We start from the raw sequence: 24942 nt of genomic DNA on the forward strand, positions 1-24942 counted from the left end.
AGATTGGCTCCAATTAAATACCAATCGAAACAAATTAAACAACAACCACATAGCCCGCGCCGTCCGACCCCTCGCCGCGAATTAGTTTAATCTTTGTACAAAGAAAGAAAGAAAGAGAGAGAGAGAAGAAGCATAAAAGGAATAGGTCATAAAAGAGTGCCGTCAACGAGTAACTAACAAACAAACGGACGAGGTAAAAATTAAAAGAAGTCAATCATCGTTTTCAGTATAAGTGACCAGATGAACGGTGAACTCGATTTTTTAACACTAAGCGCCTAGGTGTGTATAAACAATGATCAGTTCCAAAACACGGCGTTCTAACGAGCCTGAATGTTAGTCTCAAGTTGGATGAACGGATGATTGAAGGCACAAGTATCCGCCCATCGAGCACAAACCCCATACTCGGGAGTTGGGGTGAAGAGGTATCGGGTAAAAACGAAGGGTCCTCCTGAGCACGGTTCGAGGTGCAGCCGGAGCGTACACGCTGATTGATTTTTAAACGATCCCCCAGATGCGAGCCGCACCGGGGTTGAAGATCCGATGGGATCGGTACCTACGTATGAGAGAGAGGGGACACTTGTAGAGACGGTATCTCGATCGTCGGTGAAGCGAGATATGCAAATGCGGAGGACGGCAGGAGTGCATCGTTCCACGGGACCCCGACACGCGGGTATTATGGACCGTGAGGCCCCAAGCGCGGACGGATCGTGGGCCCAGAAAGAGCGGAGCCGTCCGTGGCACGGGCTCTCGAGAAGGTAATGGCGTAGTTATCAGATAAGCTTATAGGACGGGGTTAATCCTAATGGCATCGCGGTGTTGTTCCCTGGGGCCTTAGGCCGGGGCCCGTCGAGTCGATCGGGCCTTACACCGTCGCTCCAAGGATCCTCTTCTGCGCGTGTGCGTGCGCATAGAGGACGTCCCGTCCCGCAGAGCGTGAGGCCGTTGAGCGCATGCGAAGATCCGGCACCTTTCGAACACTCCTTCGTCTACTTTTTCTTCTCCTTCTTCTTCTTCTTCTCCTTCTTCCCCCCCCCCCCCCCCCCTCCCTCCCTCCCTCCCTTTTATCATACACTACTATAATTAATATTTTAATTGAGATCACCGGGAATTAATTAAGCCTCCACGGACGCTGCGCGCGATCAAATCCTTACGCTGCAGTGCTGCGGGCTAGAAGGAAGAGGGACGGTTAATCGGCGCTGAACCTGCAGTCCTGGGCGACAACGCACAGGTGCAACGGACAGGATAGGGTGGTATCACCCTGCAGCCACGGCGCATTCCGAGATCTCTAATTAACTTGAAAAATTATTACACTCAAGATCTACCTGCTGACTGAGTTCGGGTAGAACTCGGGTGCGTATTATACGTATGTACGCACGATTCCGGCGCCAGGGACGATGGCGAGGATGAAATTCATTCCTCGCATTAAATCTCGACTTTGGGGTTAGGCGGACCGCCGAGATTTCGAGCGAGAAACAAATTACTATTACTGCCTTGATCTTTCCAACATTTTTCAAACAAAGCTAGGACTGTCTGGTAATCGATGGTATAAATTGAACTCCGTTCGTTAAAACTTTGATTGAAATGAATAAAGATAATTATTTTCCGATTACTCTGAAGGATCGTTAACGCGAATAAGATTCTTGAATTTTTAAATTTGTTTTTCTGCACAACCGTATTCCAATTCAATGATCAATTCCTGTGAATTTTATAGATTACGTACAATCGATGTTAGAGCTTGAGGTGAAAATTGGTAAAAAAAAAAAAAAAAATCGCAGTTTCACTTGTTACCTTCTATTCCCTTTACAATCGCAGATTTCACCTATTTTTGGAAAGTCATTCTCATTGCATGATCAAGTTTTTCTTTTTTTTTAACGTATTCGATATTTTTTTTTTTTTTCTTTCCTTCCCGCAAAAAATGTGCCGCAATTGACAAATTGGTTCGCACGCATGGACAAAGGTGTCGTTTCGCGTGTAGTATATCCAGTCACGGGACACACGTACTGACGCGCAGGATGAAAACGCGTGTTTTTAAAATAACGTGCAATGTTCCCGGTTCTCGTTATTGTACGACGAGATAATTCAGCGACGAACACACTGAGAGAGAAAGAAAAAAAGAGTGAGAGAGGAAGACAAGCTCGAAGGTGCTTGAATTAATTTTCCAGTATATACATACGCCTGTAGTACGTAACGTGTGTACGTATCAGAGACTTGGAAAATTTTGTACACCTACGTTTTGAGGTGAGCGTTCGTGGGACACGGGCCAAGAGTATGAGTATAAACACCCATGTGGTCGCGATCTCGTTGTGTGAAAGCGAAGGTGTACGTATGGGGGGTAGGTCGAAGGCGCGTACAACGAGAGACTGGAAGAGAGAAAGAGAGGGAGAGATAGAGGGACGTGGGGAAGACGCGGTGAGGATTCAACGGCAAAAACCGACAATTAAACGCACGTACGTCTGCAGCAGTCAGGAGAGGCGTGGCCCCCGCACAACGGGGTGTTAAATGCCTGATTGTGCCCTCTTCCTGGTCCCGAGACGCGTTTAACTCATGCCAAATTGCGCGTCGACTGCGCTGGATGAAATTAAACATCGTTTCCTTTCTCGGTTATATTTTACGATACCAAGTCGTATTTAGGGTAAATGAACCAGAAGGTTTTCACAACCATTTGCATGAGCTTTAGAAATTTTATGAAATCTTCTCGGTAGGTGTACCGCAAAATCTGTTTAATAAAATTTTACAAAGTATCGTATGAAGTTACGTGTATAAAATATTGAGCAAAATTTTGGAAACTAGGCAGTATATTGATATCCTTGAAACCCCTTCCAAATAACTTTCCAAATCCTAGCCGTCACGATTAACCCGTTGAAAAAATGATGATCAAGAATGCGGCTTCGTCCGCAATCTGATCCCCGTGTCGTATCCTTTTACATGGAGTCTCTCGTTTTCCATCGATCGCAAATTTTCCTTTTCTAATAGAGCAGCGTTTTTCAACGTTTACGAATTCGCGACCCCTTTCCAAAAAAAACAAAAAAAAATCTAGCGACACCCGAGGTCCATAACAAAACTATGTCAGCGATTTCAAAGGATTTTTAAAATCAACCCTCCTGGGTTGAAAAACACTGGAGTAAAGAGTGGCACGTAAAATGTAACAATCGGTTTCGCGAGTCGGAAAAAAATTAGAGTAAGGTCGAAATCGATCGGGGCTAGAAGGTCGGAACAGGAGAAGAGAACACAGAGTCCAACCCCGAGTCTTTGGTTCTCGACGAGTCGGAGGAATCGTTTTAATAAGCCGACACGGACGGGCGGCGAGCCTCGAGGGGGCGTATAAATACATTCGGCTGTTTCGGATGCTGGAGAACGGAGAGAGAATGGCGAAAGGGGGGCGTGTAACAAGCTGGAGGTACTACTAGGAGCACGAGGATCCTCGAGAGGTCTGAAATTAGCTTTATTATAACCAGGGGGCCATCCATACAAAACCAACATCGGGCAAACACTCAGCATCGTGCATAGACACACATATAAGTACACCATATATGCATACCTAACAAGGGAAAACATTTCCGCAGTCATGAAATAGGGACGCGGTTTCAAGCCAGTCTTTAACCCACCGTGTGATCGCTGGATCTTTTAGGGAACAGTCGTTCTCCAAGTACCAATTTCTACAAACAATACTTCTAAGCTTTTCGGATAACGTGGTGAACGCTTTGATAAGAAACCTCGATTTTTCTCCCGAGTTCTCGAAAGCCTAGAACAGTTCGAAAGAGTTAAAAGAAGAGACAAAAGGTGTAAGTAACAATCGTTCGCACGGAGGGTTAACTCGACGCGCGCGATTCGAACGGATCAACCCTGATGCACGGCTTTTCTAGCGGCACAAAACCATTGCTGCAAATGGGGCGAATAGAACGTGTCCGGTACGAAATTCCCACAACGCGAACCGATATTGTGATAAATGCGTTTTACGCCGTGCTGTATACCCGGTATTCCCTTGAGCAACTCGACTCCCGAACAAACCTCAATTGTTCCGAAGCCGTGTTCATTCGTTATAACTCGGTATCTGTACGATGCAACGTTATGCTGCCGCAGGGTGAAGCGGCTAATTAAGTGTTATGCGAAACTGTGTTTGTTACTTCGGGGATTCTCGAATCCACTCGGTTTTACCCGGTTTTGAAAGAAATTCGAATCTAACGATGGGATGTATTTGAGTTTTGTGTACACGTCGATGTTTGAAAAACTGTCTCAACCTTTTTGGTAATTAAGTTGATACTCTATCCGACTGTTATGTTCAATCTTGTACTCATAGGTTCCATTTTTGCCAACGGAGTGGTCGCTTTTGTTCGTCTGTATTTTTCTTATGCTATCCTAGAAACACTTACAGTTTTGCAATTATTGCAGGCGCAGTGAACACTCGTCTAAAAGTGCGCAAAAATGTATGGGTTTTACAATTTGTGTAGTTTGAAAAAAATGTCGACAATTTCTTTTCAACTCTTTTTGTACTTTCTAATCCTTTGTCAAAACACGAGAAAAGCTTGTTTTCCGAGTCTATAGATAGAAAGAAATGGGCGAGCTGGCACGCACGAAAATACAAATATATCCGTTAAGCCCTTCGGGGGTGAAAAAGTCGGAGTATTATTGACTAAGGTGAAAATTCGTCAAGTGGACATCGGTCGGCGTTTCGAAGTGAAAGCAAACTGGGGTTTAAAATTTGATATATTTAAACGTCGCGAGGGATGTTAAGTCACGTTCTACCTTGCAGAGAAAATAAGGGAAGTAAGCGTTGGAGGAAATACTCACACAAGTCTCTAGCCGTGACGTATAATATTTTCCGGGTAAAATTACACACGCACAGAGCTACGCATACGTCTTATAACTCGGTCGTTGTTTCCACCAGATGCAGAGATTCTCGTTACAACAAGAATTCGGGGTTTTATTCTCTCGAATAAAACACGGCATAAATCAGAAAATCAAAAGACGCGATCTGGCTACGAGCACGCTTTGTAACAACTAATTAAATTCAAAGCCATAAACTCTGAAAGTGTTGCCGTGAAGTTTACGAGCTGAGAAATTACAACGTCGCAATTTTCATTTGCACGAAAATGTTCGCTCGTACCTTCCGTTTATCTGTTCAAATGCAAAACAGTTAGCCAGCTGCTTTGACGCGGTTTGAAATTTTCCACACGTCGATCGGTGAAAGGACAAGGACCAAAAGAGAACTTAAAGAATTAGAAGAGCATTAAGCTGAGCTTCTTTTTTCGGAATTGAAGAGATTGACACTTCGACTCTTGCAATAATCGACTTGTCCTGTTTTTCACGCTTCTGCGAAGTCCCTGCGAGTCGGCTGTGCTGTTTTTGAGTGATATATTTGATTTCAAGTCTCCCTTAAAGCTTCGTAATTCGAAAAAATCGCGCGATCCATAGACACAAAAAAATCCATCCACCCCTGTTCCGAAGCCTGTATCTTGAAAACTGCTGATTTTTGGGACTTGTGTCCGTGAGAACTTTTGATCGGGAAAATATCGACGGGTCCTGTGAAAACAGACGTATTTCGGCGGGCGGTTTAGAACCAACGTATCTAAAAAAAATACCACAGCAAGTGTATACAGAGCTTTGCACACAACTTGTAGCATCTTTTGAGACACGTTCGTTTTATTTGGTTCCAAAAATCCAACCAATTTGACAGGGAGCCAAATTCCATTAGAATGCTGCTGGGTCCTTTCCCAAACATTCAGTGACTCTAGTATCGACCTCTTCGATAAAATGTAACGGTTCAAACCGATTATATGTTCCGTTTTGGTGAGAACGCGACGCCATTTGAAGAAATTTGTAATCCGAGGGAAGTTTCGCTTCTGGAAGAACGTGGGGTTATTTACCAGGAAGGCGTTGTACGGTGGCCCATGATGTGGAGGCGGAGGGCGTCTACGGTAATAGATTATGCAATCCGAGAGGAGAGAGATAACGGCTCGCTGATTTATTCGTCGGGTATGGGCGTCGTCGAGCGTTCATTCGTTCGTCCCGCGTTGCTGATGGCAATTCCAGAGGTCCTCACGTTGGAAGTCGGGCCATGATGCTGCCGATGACAGGAAAACTCTCTTCGGGTGATTCAGAGTTTAGTGAGCGGGGGCCCCGCCTCGGCCTCGGATAATGCAGCCCTCGGAATTCGCGTGTCATTATCGTCGTAGGACCGATACGAGGAAGTTAATCAGCGTTCGGCTAACAGCGAGTCCTGCAACGGGTCCGAAAAACAGTACGCGAAGTCCAATAACTCAGTAAGCGGAGAACCGTTTTCATATTTTCATGTTTTCCGTTTTCTGTTTTCTATGTAAAACACGAACGCGTGCGAATTAGGGTAGTCAGGCACTCGAGAAGAGAGAGAGAGAGAGAGAAAGAGAGAGTTCTAGTGTGATAAATTCGAACCTTCATCATTTTAACAGCCTCCGGCATAGTTGTTGCTTCGATGTTGAATCTTTACCACCATGCAGTTTTATTACCACGCTCTCGACTTGATTCATTGCGCGCAACCGATGCTCAATTTTACACCGCTGCATATCAGCAGTTTGTTCCGCAGGAATTATTTGAGAAAAAAAAAAAAAATTTCATATAATTTTTTGCCAAATATTCACCGCTACTTCATACACGTCCACTTTATAAACAACATTTAACCACAATGTACGGCGTCTGACTTCAATGGGATATCAAACTTTCCAACATTATTGCACTTCTTAAACAAAAGTATTCATGATTTTTACCCCACATTTTTTACCATCATCGTTACAGTTGAACTATAAGTTTAGTTTTGTTTATTTTCATAGGCATTTTAGGTTTAGGAAGTTTTTAGTATGCAAAGTTGGTTTACACAAGAATCGAGGGATATTCTAAATACCGAAGCTGGAAGATTGAAAAATTGTGTGCAAAGATTTTTAGCGTTTATGAGGCATTCCACCCTGAATTGACCTTCGTTTTACCTTAACCATTCGCGATTTTATTTATTTTTAAGCATGGTGTAGTGTAAGAAAAAAAAAAAAAAAAAATTATCCATCACCGAGTTTTAGATTTTTTTGACCACGGTTTTGATTTTCACTGTTCCCAAAAACACGAAACCCCAATTTTCAGACGAATAACCCTAATCGATTGGCTTGAGAATGTTTTTCTCGTGAATTTTTTATTGAAAAAACGAAAATTTTGAAACCAAGATGGTAGTGGGCAAGCTTTTGGTTAAGAAGCTACAGGCGAAACAGGTAATTGAAAAGTGAGAGAAATCGAATTGAATAAAAATTCGTATTTTTAAAATTTTCATTCAATTCGATTATACGTTGATTTAGTGTGGAATGCTTCACATATAACGTACTTATGTAACGACGAATTGCGTACCGTACGCAATTTTTCTTCTTGCGATTCAGAGACGATGAAAAGATTAGATCGACTCGAAGATACACGGGGATAAATTTGGCAATCGTAAATCGATATTAGAGCCGGCTGCAGGGGGTGAATTTCGTATGATTCATGCAGGCGTTGGGCGATACACAGAGATCACGAGGTTCGGTCGCATAATGTCGGTGAAATTTTAACCGGCGATTAAACATCGACCGGGTTAACATCTACCGTCGAATTATGCGAAACATGCGGCATGCGGAGTCGTTGCTCCCGCAGCCGCCATGCTTCGTCATCGTGTCCAAGCGCGATATAACTCGGTGATTTCATCCCCGATGATCGCGACTCGCGATATAACGCTCTCCGCAAACCGCCTAATAACTCATCCGTGCCGCGGCAATGTCCCAGTCCAAACCGAATCTACAACGGCACTCGATTCCGTTCATGCTGCGGAATTGTAGGCACAGCCACTTGTAATGTCTACGTGTCTACGTGTTTCGGGCTACGCGGTTCGGCCGGGAACTTACAAGTGAAAATTTACGTGAAATGGGATGTTGGGGGTGAACGTGCAGAGTGATCGGAATATTTGGGGTTTCTGGTCGAGAATTTTCGGGGAATTCGGCTTTGCTCAAGACGAGAAAAGAGTGTCGAGAAATCGGGTCTTGACTGTATGTAACTTTAATTTGAGGATTATTTTTGTGAAGATACTTCAGGTGCCTGCTATTTGTTTAATCGAAAGACTGTGCGTTTAATATGTTTACTCAACTCGGGAACGAAGCTAACAATAAGTTACATGTTCAAAGTATCCACTTTTAATAAAAAGAAAAATTATATAAAAGTTTTCCTAGGAAGATACTCAAAGTTTAATTATTCAGTTAGCTTTCTTAGAAAAGTGTGTAAGTAAATTTTCTTATGGAAACAAAACTGGATGAATAATTTAATCAACAATTTGGTGGTTTTTGAAAAGTTTTGGAAATTCCTTGAAAATTCAAGAATTCCCGTGAATTCCTGAAAATAATTGGTTCTAGAAGCACCGCAACGTTTCCAATAATCACATTCGCCGTCAATGTCTCGAATCGAGTTTACGGTGAGTTCGAATATAGCGGATAAGCGGGAGTCAGAAAAGCTCAAAGCTTGCTGCACGTTGACTCGCATATGTATACGGTTATACTCATTGTGTCTCTGACGATTACGCAGGGTATGGCAGCATCATGAACCCAACGATGTATCAAGTGTACACTTGGCCGCAACGATTCTAAGATGGGTGACTTTTTCGACCAGTCGGTTACGTTGGCAATGCCGAATCCGCCCGCAGCACCACCGCCGGCCGGCCCCGAAACATAATCAATCTTTGCAGACATAACATAACTCGTGACCGTCGTTTCTGATCCAAGAAAAAAAATTCGGCGGTAATGGGTTATGTTACGGTATGTTTACAAAGGTAACTCAACCGAAATATAGAAAAATTCGACAGTCATCGTTTATGTTACGTTTTCAGAGATAACGTGCCCCAAAAATAGAAAATTCTACGACCATGGGTCAAGTTTACGAAGATAATCTCATTGAAAAATACAAAATTCTAGTCACGGATTGTGTCGTGTTTAGAAAGATTGAGGCTGTTTCGCGGCCGGCCGGCGGCGGCGCTGCGATTCGATCGAGCATTGCCAACGTAACCGACTCGTCGAAAAACACATCAGTTTCAGAATCACAGCGGACAAGTGTACCGACAAGTTAGAAGAGATGCGAGAGCTGCGCGAGAGCTTGAGGGGAATTTTGTTAAGGTAACGAGTTTATTATATCCTCTTTAACGTTATTAACACGGCGCTAACGAACTGGAACCGCAGAGTCACTCCCAGATCCCTCAGGATCATCTTGACTCGCGGCATCGCGTCACGTCGCGTCGCGTCGCAGACGTGGAAATGCTCTCTCTTCTCGTGCATCATGCGCTCAACCGGCGTGTAAGTATAAAAAGGAGATCCGGCCCCCTCCGCGCCTCTTCGTCGCCCGTCCGCTGAACTAATTCCGGCGCGTAATCTGCGGCCACCATCTCGACGGATTAGCATTTAGATAGCGCGCACCTCCGCCGCTGTGACCCTGTTTATACCCATCCAGGGATCCCCGTGAGTTCGATTTTCAGTCCCGAGGGTTTTCCCCGCTACCCTTAGACAAACACCGACCGACTCCTTCTGCATCCCCGTTCAACCCGAACGGCCGGCTCATCCCGCGGACGTTTTTTGCAATCTTGCGCAGTGGCGAATGCGCTTTTTCATTATTTTCTTTTTCTTACTCGTAGCTGATTTACAATAATTGAGATCCGGAGAGGTCGAACTAAGCTCGACTTGTTTCTACTTACAGTTTTTTGTTAAAAGAATTGTGTTCTCTCGCGTGAGAATTTTTTTTTTACTTCAATTTTGATACGAGGATAAAGCAGAGACAATCAAAATAATCAGGTAGTATTTATTCTCTTTTGCCAAAAAATCATAATTGCGAATTTAACGTGTAAACTGCGATTGAATGTCAATGGTTTTGTAATATATCTAGATATTGTAATCTTAGCACAAATGAGGTTAGAAATTTTTCGAGTTTTATGCTTACTGGACTTTGTTCAATTCTATAAATATGCCCGATTATTTTCGTGGTCGCCGCTTTGTACGCATTTAATAAGTTTACGATACGTTATGACCAAAACTTCTTGTATCTTCTAATACGTATAATACAAGTTGTTGACATGAGCCTGAAAAAAATATCTCCCAAGTTGATAACATTTGATCGCTATTCAATCAAAATTTCTTGAAAATTCAGAAGCTTTCGTCATTCAAATTATTACCCATACGATGTTTTTATAAATTGAACAAGATATTTGGAAAAAAAGTACAATAAACAATTAAGAATTCATTTTAATGAAATCGCAAGAAGTTCGTTAGCATTTATTTTCAGACTTTCTTTACATTTCTAAACCGTTTTAATGATTTTTAATGATTTTCAAGCAGTTTACAAGAAAATTAACTCTAATGCAGGTTCAAAGCTATCTGTTTATTTGACACTTAGGATATTTTTGATTATTTGTTGGACCGTTTCGGCTATTTGCCAACTTTGGCCGATCGGATTATACTTGTTCGAAAACATTAATCTTCATTCTGTATGAATATTTATACTGTCAATTTTTGGTCACAGTCTAGAATGTTAGAAAGATTTTTATCGGTGACTTGTTTCTGGGTCAATCACCCATTTTTGAAGTCTGACTTGTTTCAAATACGTTCAAAATCACTAATTCTGGAAAGTTTTTTTTTTTTTTACCAAATAATCTCATAAATATTTAGACTTGTGATAGCAACCCTTTTTTTCAAAAAAGTTTTACAAGTTGTTGAAAAAGTACGAATCGAATCAAACAGCCATTGCATTGATCTGAAATAAATTGACGATGTTCCGGCACGTCTTATTCGAATATAAAAAATCACAGAAAGCATAATATGCACTTGAATGTTATTTACTATTACAAGAAGAGACGTCTACTTTTTTCCCCCAGTGTGTAAGGAAAATTCCCTAATCTCTCGAGAAACCCTAACTTGCCAAAGTTACGCAAATTCAAATAATTGCGCAACTTGCTACAGTTGTACCCGAGATTCAAGAATATGAAATGAAAAAATTGAAGAGAAGAGAAAAGAAGAGGAAAAGAGACGAGACGAAGGAGGAGAGGCGGAGGTGAAGCGAAGTGATTCGGTCGCAAGGTAATTTGTGCTCACAGCGGGGTTGAGCAAACACGCGCCCCGGGGGAGCCAACGAAAAATTAAATAACCCGATGACTATTCACATTCTGTTTGACCGCGGAGGTTGAACGGATGCGGCCATTCCTCGACGCCGGATGACGTAGCTGGGACTCGGGGACCGCGAGGACGACGAAGTCGAGGACGAGGACGAAGACGTGGACGAGGACGAGGACGAGGACGAGCGCCGGCCTCCTGCTGACTTATGAATACAAATAGCCGGCGTGCACCGCGCGACTTGAAGATCAGCCCCGATAAGCCTGCGCGGCTTTATCCGCTCCTCGAGTCCGAGAAGCGACTCGGTCTAAGAGCGATTCGGGCCTCGGCGGCGTCGCGACGCCGTTTGTGAAACTCCGGCGCAGGCACGCGCGCCACTTTCGAAATCCACCGTGCATACGCCGGCCATATTTGGCGCGTATCAACGCCGGCTATAGGCGTGGACATAGACACGCTATCACAGATGCGTGTAAGATACCGTGGAGAAGGACACCGTTGTTCTTATTTATTTGTTTATTTATTCAATTTTTTTTTTTTGATTCTTGTCGGTACGAGTTGCCGCGTAGTAATTAACCCGGTCACTTTAAGACGAAAATATCGACTCGGAATGTTTTTGTTCGAGTAGAGAAACGCGTTTTGGACGTGTTTGATAAATTTGAGAAAGATTTCATTTCTTATAACAGCTGAGAAAAATTCTGTAACGCAGGTATTGTTAAAAAAAAAAACTGTTTGAATATTGTTGGGATTACGAAAAACGAGGTACGCCTAACCATTTTGATTATTGCAACGCAAAATCGGTTTCTTCGGCTTACTCTACCTTTTTAGATAAATAAGGCTACAACGTCAATTTATCGTTGCACAGGCATTAAATTTTCGCAACAGTTAAGAGAAAATATAGTAACGGTGATCGTAATGGGAAAGAATAGTAACGGATACTAGACTTTCTGGTAACAGCTAGAAAACCAATTTTTATTTTGTAACTATATTTTTTGATTGTGGTAAAAAAAAAAAAAAAATAATAATAGTTAAGGACTGAGCGGTGATTGGAACTAAAAATTTCTTTCAGTGCAAACTAAATAGTGGCAATCGATTCGGCAGAAGATTTAATATACCTGGCAATTATTTAATGTAAAATATATCTCGAGATGATCGTAAAAACGAAAATCAAGATTGAACATTACAGTGTACAAATACCAAAAATTTAGAGCAGCTGTAACGTTTCCACGATTATTTGAACAACGATTAGGATCATTTTTATGCAGCAAATATTGGGTTTAACGAACGCATTTTTTATTACAATTCGATCTGGGATGAATACAGCAATTTTCAGTTTTGAAAAATGTATGATATGGATTTTTAACAGGTATGAAAATAGAAAAACCGATAAAAAAAAATAGAAGAAACCGACGTCCCACTCTGAATCTTGTGTGAAAATGTTTTCAATTGGAAACGAAATGTTTTTTTTTTTTTTCTCCTTCTCGTTTCATAAAAATCAATTTGGCTGTTTTTGAGATAGGTTTAAAAAATCATGAGATAAAAGCGAGTAATTAGATGAAGTTGAAAACTTTTTTAAAAGCTTTTCAGGGGTCGTACTAACGTAGGAAAAATCCTTGGTGAATCGTTTACCGAGTTGGCGCGGAATGTCCGATCTATACGATTGACGAGACACGTGAAACATCGATGATCGGTAATAAAAATTCGCGCGAAATAGGAGAAAAAAAAAATAGGATTGGTTTCGAAGAGGAGAAAATCTGAAAATACATGTGTATATGAAAAAAAAAAATTTGTATATATAATTTGCTAATTTCCGCCGTTCCACCCCCTAAAAAGTTTGTTTATGCGAAAAGACGAACGTTCCACTTTACGTGCAATACGGCGCACAGTTTTGATTTTTCACTCATTTACATTGCTCCACATCTCTCTATATTATTACACACAAGTATGTGACCGAGAATTAGAAAAAGAAAATTAGAGGCCGACACCCGCGGAGAGAAGAAGCAGACGTATCGAGGTTGGTTCGCCTTGCAGTTAGTTCGTTGATCGTTACTCGCGTGACTTGGGCATATTTTGGTCCCCCGCATATACCGCCGGCAGTCCCCAGCTCGAAGGAATGCCATCGCTCAATCACTCCGCTCTAGCCGGCTTTTTGGTTATACTAACGAGAGATATATCCACGCCCCCCTTTTACCTTCGACTAAAAAATACAACATCCCCCCTCCCTCCCCGCGTCCTTCTTATTTTTATTTTTATTTCTTTTAATTTTTTTTTTTTTCACCCCCAGCGCGCTCCTGCGATTCCACCAAAGACCCCCGCCTCCTCTTTTCACAACGAGAGATACTATCTTCTGGTCATCTGTGGCTAATGTCGTGTAAAGGATGTCTCGAGTCGCGACCCGACAGATGCAATTGACAGGTCTGTGTCTGACTTTACGGCCCTAGTGTCAATTTTATTTATGGGACCGTGTCACCGGTTGTATTGACACGTTGGCTCGACATTATCGCCCGAAGAAATAATTCTGAAGCAATTGGTCGAGTTTCGATGCGATTTTCAATATTTTGTAGTTTTCATTCCCGGCTCGACCGTAACGTTCAATTTCGTTTACCTGAAAAGCGGGACGAATACGGCAGATTATTACTTCTTTACTTTGTTTCCCTCATCTGTGTTAAAAATAGTACATTATGTAACAAGGGAATAAAGTCGATTTTTATTCCTGTCTTACGTATAAGACTTTATTTCCGACTCAACTCTGGTCGCGAATTTTTGTGATTTAAAAATGAATACTAAAAATCTAACAAAAAATATCTAGGTATTATGTAAAGATCCTAACCAAAACAGATTCTTTAAATATTGTAAAACATCGGTAAAGTTAAAAAAAAAAGTGTCAAAATGTCGAAAAAGGGCCTTTATTTAGCACGAAGAATGGCGCCACGAGGCCCATTTCCACGACAAACAATAAGAGCCTTAACGAAGAGTTTGAAAAATGTTCGGGATGAAATTCACCCAGAGCGACCGATTAGGTTGAAGTGGTCAACTGTCCAACGAAGAGTAGTTTTCTGCGTTCAAAATAATCGTACGCCAGCGATGAAGAAAATACAAAAAACTTCCAGGACGCCTGCAAATTCCCTGACGATTCCCGGTTTTTCACATTTCCCTGACAGTCAGACACCCCGGAGGTCGCGGTCCCACGACCGGACCACCGTGGAACCTCGAAGACGAGTCGAAACGGGGCCGCTACGAGCTGCGGAACGCGCCGCCTGACCCAGAAGAAGAGAACGGGCCCCGCCCGTCCTCCGTTGGCTCTCCGTATACGCGTTGATGGCTTATCTCGCACCACGGGAAACCTTTCAGACTCCCGTGGACAAGCCTCGGGAATATTTACCCCGGTAATAGAGCCGCACGCCTCGCGCACCCACCGCAACCTCCTTTTTTCCCACCCTTTCCCTCCCCCCTCTCTCTCTCTCACTCTTTCTCTTTCCTTTTTCTCTTTCTATCCTCACTTGCTCAAAATCCTAGACTACTCTCAATTTGTTGACTAACAAGTCAGGGTTCGTACGGTTCTTGGGGTTTTCTGAGCATTCCAGCCTCAAAATAGGATTTTTCCAATAACCTTTCGAGAAATATACACTGAGACGAATTTCATTTGGCATATTAACTAGAAAAATTCCGTAAAACAGGTATCGTTACAAAAACTGTTTGAATATTTTTGGGATTACGAAAAACGACGTACGCGTAAACATTTTTGCGCTATTGTCGATTCTTTTTTGGTTATTGCAACGCAAAATCAGTTTCTGAGGTTTACTCTACTTTTTTTTAGTTAAATAAGGCTTTAACGTCAATTTATTATTCATGTATGAGATGGAATTACACGTCACAGGCGTCATATTACATAAATAGATATGATTATAGACCGTCGAAGCTGCCCCCCCCCCCCCCTCCCCCCACCCTTAAACCAGATTAATTTGCTAACATTTTCAGAATTCAATTGAGTTGCAAAATTCTAGGGTGCAGAAGCGCAAGAAAAGAGTAAAGACCGCGGGACACGGGCGTCAGGATCCGGGGTAAAAAAGAAGGAGTTTCAAACGAGCTGGTAACGACACCAATTTAAATGATAATAACACACCTCGAGCTTGTTACACTCGCGCCTTGGAAATGATCTTGCATAATGAGAAACGAGAAATGCCGCGCATCCTGCGAACTCAGCTACGGGTAAATAACATAACATATATTGTGTAACGTATATATATATATATATATAAATACTCATATGTACAAACTTAAAACCCAAAAGAGCGAAAATAAGAGCATTTAACGGCCGAATGACCGGCACCCAGTTTCCTTATTATAATTTCAACCATTTTACGCGGCACGCGAGCTGCCAGCACTTACTTCGTGCCATTTGGCAATTTGCAAATACTCCATTTTTTCCCTTATTTTTATATTTCACTTTGTATCCGGATAACGGATTGAAAAACTTTTGTGACAAGTTTAGCGAACTTTAATGGCATAAATTAGATCCATGTGTTCGACTTTTTCATCAGGTAAACATCGGAACAATTTGTTTGCCAATGCCAACCAACGCCTTGATCCAAGTAAATTTATTAGTTACATTTTTCAAGATTGGATTTCAGTGCGCCTTACTTGAACAAATTAAATCATTTAAATAGCACAAAGCAAATCAGGGTAAACGAATAATTTCTCATCTCGGTAATTACGAATTTAAAAACAATTCCCTTCTTTTTTTTTTTTGATAATGAGTGTTTCTAAGAATCACGGCAACACGATAATTTACGCCGTAAAAATATTAGGAGAAAAGTTGAATACATATTTATTTTTCTTCGCTCAAAAAACTACGAGTATAAAGAGGTTGGAGCAAAAGCTCCCCCCCCCCCCTTCCCCCTCTCTCTTTCTCTCTCTCTCGACGCTATTAGGGAGTTCACCTGCTCTCGAGGCAGAGGTTGGCACGAGGCGGGTAAAACCTGGAGCACGCGGGTCCTGATTAATGACCGAAATATTTCTTGAATAAACAGGAGCGATGTATGTGTACACACGGCGTACACCTTCGTACATTATAGGGACAGCCAAACCCCCCTCGCATAATGGGAAAGACTAATTGCCGATTCGACAACAACAAAACTAGATTTAGATTAAGAGATAAGGTAAAAGTTATCCTATAACAGAGGGATATCGGTTATCCGCACATTGAAACGCGATTAGCCAATCCTCGGCGAATGGATGATATAGGCGAGGTAATTATTCAACATGATTAACCCTTCAAGTCGTGTTGCTAAGTATTTTTACCATCTATTTTACATCCATTTTTTGCATGTTTAGAAAACTTTGAAAGCATATTTCTTTGCGGTTTTTTGCTATTTCTGATCGTATGTTAACAGGTTTTCAATACTCGAGAGTAATTATTGCGATATAACGTGAACTGTTGTTGTTAGAAAAAAAATGTTTACGAATATGAAACAGGATTTCAAAAATTCGAGATGGCGGATCCAATGTGGCGGACGAAAATTTCAAATTCGATCGAATCCAAAGAAAAAACTCTGATCAGGGGATTTTGGGGTCGCTGATTACGAATCTGAAATCAAATTTTTTAAATTCAATCAAGTTAGAAATTTTCGTCCGCCATATTCGATCCGCCATATAGAATTTTTAAAATCCGATTTCGGATTCGTAATTAGCGAACCCGAAAGCTTATAATTTAGGTGAAACATGCACACGTGCAGAGGGGTTCGGAAAAGTATTATTCCTTCGATTTAAAAACACTCAACAAACAAAATCTTGTCTAGTGGATACTGCGTGGATAAACAAAACTGTGCAACCAAATTTTTTGTGCACGAAACTCAATTAGGTACGTCCGAAAAACTGATTTGTACTGAGAGAAATTTTCAGTTCAATTACCGCTCAGTCCTTGACTATTTTCATTTTTTACCACGATCAAAAAATACAGTTCTACGTAGAAAATGAAAATTAGTTTTCTAGCCGTTACCGGAAATTCTAGTATCCGTTACTATTCTTTATTACGATCACTGTTGCTAGATTTTCTTGTAAGTGTTGCGAAAATTTAATGCTCGTGCAACAATAACTTGACCTTAAAGCCTTATTTAACTAAAAAGGTAGAGTAAGCCTCGGAAACTGATTTTGCGTTGCAATAACCAAAAAACGATCGACGATAGCGCAAAATGGTTTGGCGTACCTCGTTTTTCGTCATTCCAACAATATTCAAACAGTTTTTTTTAACGATACCTGTTTTACAGAAGTTTACTAGTTACTGTGACAAATGAATCTTTTTTCAATGTAAGTAACGAAGTTTTCAAATCAGTGGAAAGTGACTGCTTTAAAAAAAAAAAAAATAATAGTGCGAAGAGTGACCGACTACCAGCCTTGTCAGAATCGTACTTACGAGAGGGAAAAAAAATGGATGAGAATCATCGAAGGAAAGTTTCGCATCGACGAATGATCCGAAGTGGCTGCGGAATCGGGGTGGTCGGAGGTCGAGGATCGGTAACAAGGACCTTCCTCCTTCCGCAGACAGGGAATATCGGGAAGGTGAACGACACGGTCAGGCCTAAGGTCGATAGCGACAGGGACCTTAGTCCTTGAACCCGGCACATCGAAGGAAGTTGGGTCCGGGTGCAGATCGCGCAAGCTGTGCGTCGTCTGCTTAACCCTCTTTGCATATACATTCTGTAAGATTACTTTGCGCGGTTTACACCCTCAGCCGGCAGGCAAACTACCCCCAAGTATTCGCCTCCCTAATGTATGCGGAACTATGCTGAATTCCAAGTTCCGCACGGCGAACTCAGGGAGCTGCTGGAACCGCCCGACAAGACAACTCGAGGCGAACACGCGTGATCCTAATTAGAAGGTCCTCCCGCCTCCCGGTCCTACGACCTTACCGACCCCGGGAGCGCCGATGGGAACGGCTGCGAAAATATTCAGGGAAACGGGAACCGAGGTGACGGATTTCCCGAGGTTATGGATAACCCGCGGGTTACGGGACGCTGAAGGGTGCTGTTACTTGTCATTTTACAACACACCCACAGGCCTTGTCGAACCAAGTTTCCCACACGCCTCCACTCGATACGTAATTCGAGCCTTGCGTCCTTGTCCGGAGGTTCGTTTCTCCCTCAAGACGAGGTCGCGAATTCGACGTCGGGCGGGGTTGATATTTTCAATTTGAAAAGTTTCCAATTTTTCAACGCCCAAGCTCGATGTGAACAAGTCGAACTTTGACGAAGAATCGAAGTTTAAATAACGCTCAAAGTTCCGAATGGACAAAACTGATGCGTTTTTTCAGAAGATTTTTTTAAATTGACACGCTCGTTTTTGCGAAAGATGTCGAATGCAAAATTACAAAAAATAAATATGGTACAAATTGTTGTCTGTGACACAAGTGATAATATTGGGAATTTTCAATTTAGGACTTTCTCAATTTAGATGAAATTTCGCATCAAACGAATATTTATCTTTCTTTCTTTTTTTTTTGTTAATTACCTGTTCGGTATGTTCGTAGAATTTTAGATTCAAATAACGTTAGAAATTGATGTTTCTTTAATCAAAAAGCTACTTCCGTCCGATATTTATTATTTTTTTTTTTTCCCGCACATATGAGTTTGAAACAAATCCATGCCGCTATCCCGGTATCGCGGAGCTCAAAATTTGGCACTTGATTTGAAATCCAGAGATGATTGACAATCAAATGATACCATTCGTTATCCGGATGAATTTTACATTGAAAAATCAACTGATAAGCTCAAGGGATATTAAATTTCAGAATTAATTTTGACACCTTTGTTTCAATTTTCTCATTGAAATTGCAATTTTCGCAAATCGGTAACACAATTTAAAAGTTAATCACAGTGTTGCAAATCGAATTGCAGTTCCGACCAATTCTTTCAAATTTTCAAGAAAAACGATTTAAAACAAGTCCGACATGGTGCGTTGAGTAAATTGTAAGAGAATGAAATTCTGTACAAGCAATAGACGGAAAAAAAAAATACACGACATGTGTTAGCAAAACAAAAAAAAATAAAATTCTCGCAGAGCCATACCGGAAATCGTCGGCGTCGATATAAAGGAGAGACCACACGTGTAAAAGAGTGCGGACCGGATCTACGTATAAATTCGTCGAGTAAAACCACCCGCAGTTTTTTCCCCATATATGCGTATATGTATATATATATATACACACCAGATATACCGATTACCATAAGAGTTACGATCGAGAGAGTCGTCGGAGCGCCGCAAGTTGCCTGGGAATTATCGCATTACAGGTGAAGAAAGAAGGTGGCGTATAAGTTGTAACAGGGTTTGTAATACCGCTCATTGTTCGTCACGAACCTTGTTCTGAAAAGCCGCAGTCGCAGGTGCTGCTTCCTCGAAGAAATTAATTACGAAAAATGGGGAAAAAAAAAAAACAAAAAAAACTTGGAACCACACGAGAAGAAAAAAAAAGGAACCAAAAAGAACCCCAAGGAAATTAAGGTATCGATGATAGCCATGGTTGGCTTATTTCCGAAACTTTTTTCGACTAGTATAGTATAATGATTGAAAAAAAATAGAACACACAATTGGTACAATATTATACGTAATTTCAACTTGCAGAGCCGTGCGATTAATCGTAGATTTGGAATGTAGATTGTTGTTTTTTTCCCACAACTGATCGGTCAATTCAGCCATCGAATTGTAGATAAATCGTGTTTCTGGATAGTAGAAATTAATTCGGATGAATCGTTCTTCCGATTGATCGATTAATTCGATGATTTTGATCGACTAGAATTATTATACAATAATTATGCGTATTTTACGAATCAAAATAACGGAAAGCCTCGGAAATCAATTCTGAATTGAAACGAAAATGCATGTGAAATAGTTTTATGCGAATTTAGAAAATAAAAAGAAATACAACGAAAAAAGAAACAGAAAAAAAAGTGAGTCTGTTATACCTAGTCTAAAATTTCGAACATCTGAAGAAAAGGAATCACACAAGTATTTTTTTTTTCTCTCCCGTACCGATGAGTGGAGTTAAAATTTCGAAAGCGCCTAATTCCGAATTATTTGGTGGTGAAACTTGAAGTAAAAGAATTTAACTTTCACGAAAAACAACAAAGTTTCTAACGGTCGGAAAGCCGATGGCTCAAAGTTCCGAAATGCAATATTCCGAAAAGTAAAGTTTCGATGCAGTACCTAAATATATTCACACTGTGTAGTTTACTTAACGAATGGGTGTAAAAGACCAAAAAAATGAAAAATCACAATGACCGGGATTCTGAAAATAAAAATATCGAAAATTCAAAACGTTATAAAGATCAAAGTGGCGATTTTTACCAAATTAGAAATTCAACGAACTGAAAATCTTCGAGTTTTCAAATTTTTACATAATTTTCGCATTGTCGGAACTTTGAGCGTCGGGTTTCGATCTATTCGAAACTATGATTTCTTTATTTTAGGTTCAGCCGGTGAAAAATTGGGAATTTGGCGCTTTCGGCACTCTTCCGATTCGTAATATCAACCCCGCCCCGTGCCGATGAATCGTATCTGCACGTAGTTCGGCTACGATGCAATTAATCGATTCTTAGTAAGCGGACAGGTATTATTGTAATAAGGCAGACGGCACGCGACAGAGCTACCGGTATAATCAAAGATGTATCCGCCGGTTGTGGGACGATCAATTATGCAGGGGAGCGCGTCTAGGAGAAGACGCGAGAAGACGGAGAGCCGGGGGTTCAGGGGTGAGAGTGCATCGCGCATATAAATTACGTCCACTAAAATTAACAGTGAAACACTGCGATCTCTGCTGTCCGGGAGGATCAGAGGCTGCACACGTTTAAGAGAAAGAGAGGATGTCCGGAGTTTACAAAAGTCGCATCCTTTGGTCCCTCGGGCTGACTAATTATAACCGATTCCCGGTTACACGTTGGCATATACAGACAATAAAAAACTAAACAACGTGGGTCCAAATTTCCCTCACAAAGTGAAAAGAATATACGAGGATTTTCTTCTTTCAACAATACGTACTAATTTTCATATATTTTTATAATTTTTGATTTTTTTAAAGCGAAAGAATATAAATAATAATATAAATAATAATATAGAAAAAAAAAAAAAAAACAATTGGAACTTTCTCATTTCGATTTTGTATCGACCGAATGCTTGTTAACTCTGGAAATTTCGTTACGACGGGAAAAATAATCGTAATTGAAGAAAATGCCTCGCGTCAACGGTGTTGCAAAGTTGTTTACAAAATTGTGAAAATTTTATAACCAAAATCTATTTGAAAAGCTTATTATTTCCAGTTTTAACTACACACATGTGCATGTATACAATGTGTGAGGAAAAACGAGAGAAATTCAAACGCGGAATACTTACACGTTTGATCAAACATACGATTGTAAATACATGTAGAAATAATAAAATAAACAAGCGACCAGTAAATAATTAAGCGGAACGTATACGCAGACCGTGGGAACTGATTTTAACTAGACAAGACGGTATATAGAATATATTTCTCCATATTATACATATGCATAATTTATAATAAATGCATATATATTTGATTATTTGAGCTGTAAAAGTGAAGGATAAAAACCTGCCCAAAGATAACTAGAAGGGGGAAAAAAAAAAAAATAAAAACGGTAGGAAAATTCAATAAATAAATAAATAAGTAAATAACTGGTTAATACAAAAGTCCAAAAATGAGTCACACAGTTACCGAAATTTCAGTTTTCCGCAGCGTTAAGAATCTTCAAATTCTTTTCGCAGTACATTTGTAAAGATAAAATAGTCACGAGTGTATTTAAATGACTATGATATTCTGTATAATTAACTAATATTTGAACGACTGTGATAAAAACAAAAAAAAAAAAAAGAAAAAAAAACAAGGAGAAAGAGATTCTTCGCCGCTGCGGAAGAATGTAAAATTATAAACACAGCACCGGCAATTTGTCAATTCTGAAACTCTCTCGTTGCATCCTGATTTGCCTTGTTTCCATTTTCTTCTATCTTGATATTTTATTTTCTCGATTATGACAAACGCAACCGAATGAAATCGTCTGATCCTCGCGTTTAGCCGACCAAATCCTGATCACGTATCGGCCGCTTCTCATACAGGCAGATTATGCATTGTTAAAATATTTCTTTCGTCCGCTTAATCGGCATGCAAAATAAGCTTCCGGTTTGGTTTTTTTTTTTTTTTAATTTTTCTCATAGTTATTTCGACCCAAGGAAATTTTCTCTTCTTCTAGGATATTTCAAATTTTGGCCAAATACGTCAATTGAACAAACAGAAAAATAATGACTGCATGTAATATTTTTCGACGTTATTTTTTAGCTTACGTAACGGTTTTCAAGAATATTAACATACGGATGTGTGATCTTCAATGATACGTGTAACAAAAATTATTCGTACGATAATTATCAAAATTTTATTATTGTCTGGTGAAATTAAATAAACTCTGAGTGAGATAAAAATAAAAATAAAAATATAACTCCACCGAAAAGAGTTTGTCATTCGTGGTTTCAATTTTCATTTCTTTTTTTTTTTAGTTTCTTTTCTTTCAACAGCTCGGAATCATGAACGTGAGACCGAACTTATTCGAAAATCGACAAATAAAACTGTAGTGCTCGTGTGAGAGTAAAAAAATTCACGTCCTTTTGTTTCTCTCAAGTTACGAAATTCCTCCTTGCAGGACAATAAATATGGTTGAAAATAATTACCTTGTCGGAGCGTTTCTTATTTGGTGTGGTCGAGCCATTGACTGGGCCCTGAATATCGGTCTCGCTAGCCATCCTGTTGAATCGCTGCATTCGTTCGCGGACGCTCAGCTGTTCAGCCGAGGCTGTCGAAGAAGCGGGACCACCGTCCTCCTGAGTTTCAATCAATTTTCAGACTTACGCTTTCATTTGCAAAAGGTGTTTTATGTATTTCGGCGGTGAAAACAAGGCGATCGTATCCACTCTCATGAAGGAAAAAAGTGAAAGTATCAAGTTTCAAAATCGGTTCAGACCGGTGAAACGGGGTTGGAATTCTGAATTTTTTGGTGGCAAAACTTAAAGTAAAGAAATCAAACTTCGGTGTTTCGATTGGTCCGAAACCCGACGCTCAAAGTTCCGAAAGGACAAAGTGCTGAAAATAAGAAAATGTAAAAATCTAATACGTCAAACTTTCGAATGATCGAAGATTTTCAGTTCCGTAAATTTCGGACTCGGTGAAATTTCACCGCTTTGATCTGTCTTTGCTCTGGACGTTGGATATTTTTATTTTCGGAATCCTGGTCATACCGATTTTCGGTTTTTCTGATTTTTTACACCCACTCTCGTTGAGTAAGCTACGCTGTGTAAATATATTTTAATTTCGGAATTTCGCTCTGTCGGAACTTGGATTTTCGGAACTTTGAGACGCCAGATTCTAACCATTCGAAACTTTGTTGTTTTTTAAAAGTTTGATTTATTTACTTCAAGCTTCGCCACCAAACAGTTCGGAATTAGGCGCTTTCGCATGCATTGTACACATTAAAGCTGTCGCAGGACTATCTACGTAAGATATTGAAACAAGGGACACAAGCACTACAGTACTAATATTGCGCATCTAATACGGTTTAGAAGACGAAAAGAAATTTAAAAAAAAAGTATTTTACATCGCATATTATTTCTCAGAAGCAGTAAACAATAATCAGTGCTAAATGATGATTTTTACGCTTTTCTCATATATTTGTGGGCGTAAAAAAAAGAAGACTCAGAGCACTTTCACCCGAAGCTCTTCACCCAACGTCTTGAATTCGCAAAATAATTCAACACTTACACACAAACGATGAATCGTCGCTCTATTCTTAATTCCAAATATTATATACATACACTATTTCGCAATGTTAACACGTCGTCTCAAAACGTATTCAAAATATCCAAGAGATTTTGGAAGTCAAATGAAAATTCGATACGTACGATACTGCAGGTATATATGTGTGATAAATTTGTACATTGTATAATACAAATACAATGGAGCAGTGAAGGGTGTATTATGACGGAAAGTGGAATTCGTGACCGAGGCATATATTCCACAGCGTATCTTTTTCCACCCCTCGTCGAGGAAAAAATAAAAAAAAAATAAAAAAATGAAAACAAAAGAAAATAAAATATATCCCAACAGAAGCACGTACAAACGGATCGATCGGCGCGCATGCAGCCGCATTAAACTTTGAATGAACAGAGACGAAAGCGAAGCGAGATAGACAAAAAACAAAAAAAAAACAATGCAATCAGAAACCAGATGAACGCAGGAATAAACAAGCGGGGAAAACAGTTTTTTCACGATACTTTTCATCACCGTCTGTCGATCCTTGCGACAAATTTTGGCGATGATCCCGAAAACGGCCGAGTGAAAAATTTAAACTTGGCAATCAAATGAAAAAGTGTCGAGAGAAAAATCAGTGAAATAAATTTCTGAAAAAAAAAAAAAAATCCTACATTTTTATAAAAAATTAATCTATAAACTGGGGAAAGTATAATCGTTAATTTAGAAAAAGTAACGAGGTGGAAGAAGTATATGTTTTTCGATAAAACATTTGAAAATTGATTAATTTCCGGTGGAACGAGAAGTTGAAATTAAACGGGATATGGAAATTTTTCATGTTCATTATTTGATTGTAAAATACTGCAAGTTTCAAATTTTTTCATTCAACCATTTTCGAACTGATCGCGCAATATTTTCTGAAAAACGTGTTTTTCGGATTCCAGAGGTTCGAAATCGTGAAAATTCGTTGAAATTAGCAAAAGTGATCGTCGACCGAAACCAATACTTGTCTTGCATCACCAA

At 40.2% G+C, this 24942-nt stretch overlaps 1 protein-coding gene across 5 annotated transcripts in view; it reads right to left on the bottom strand.

Moving 5' to 3' along the window:
• Positions 1-24942, bottom strand: part of LOC124176520 (ankyrin repeat domain-containing protein SOWAHB) — a 143070-nt gene that overhangs the window by 108910 nt on the left and 9218 nt on the right. For 4 of the 5 annotated variants that reach the window (XR_006869401.1, XR_006869400.1, XM_046557919.1 and 1 more), the window contains exon 6: positions 22848-22997. The exons of the other annotated variant lie outside the window; for it this stretch is intronic. Coding sequence is in view for 2 of the 4 variants with exons in the window: in XM_046557919.1 (XP_046413875.1) it covers positions 22848-22997 (150 nt within the window). In the remaining 2 variants the exon portion in view is untranslated. The remainder of the gene's footprint in view (positions 1-22847; positions 22998-24942) is intronic. 5 annotated transcript variants of the gene reach the window in all.

This window comes from Neodiprion fabricii, chromosome 2, assembly GCF_021155785.1.
Source record: "Neodiprion fabricii isolate iyNeoFabr1 chromosome 2, iyNeoFabr1.1, whole genome shotgun sequence".
In the NCBI taxonomy this organism is placed as follows: Eukaryota; Metazoa; Arthropoda; class Insecta; order Hymenoptera; family Diprionidae; genus Neodiprion; species Neodiprion fabricii.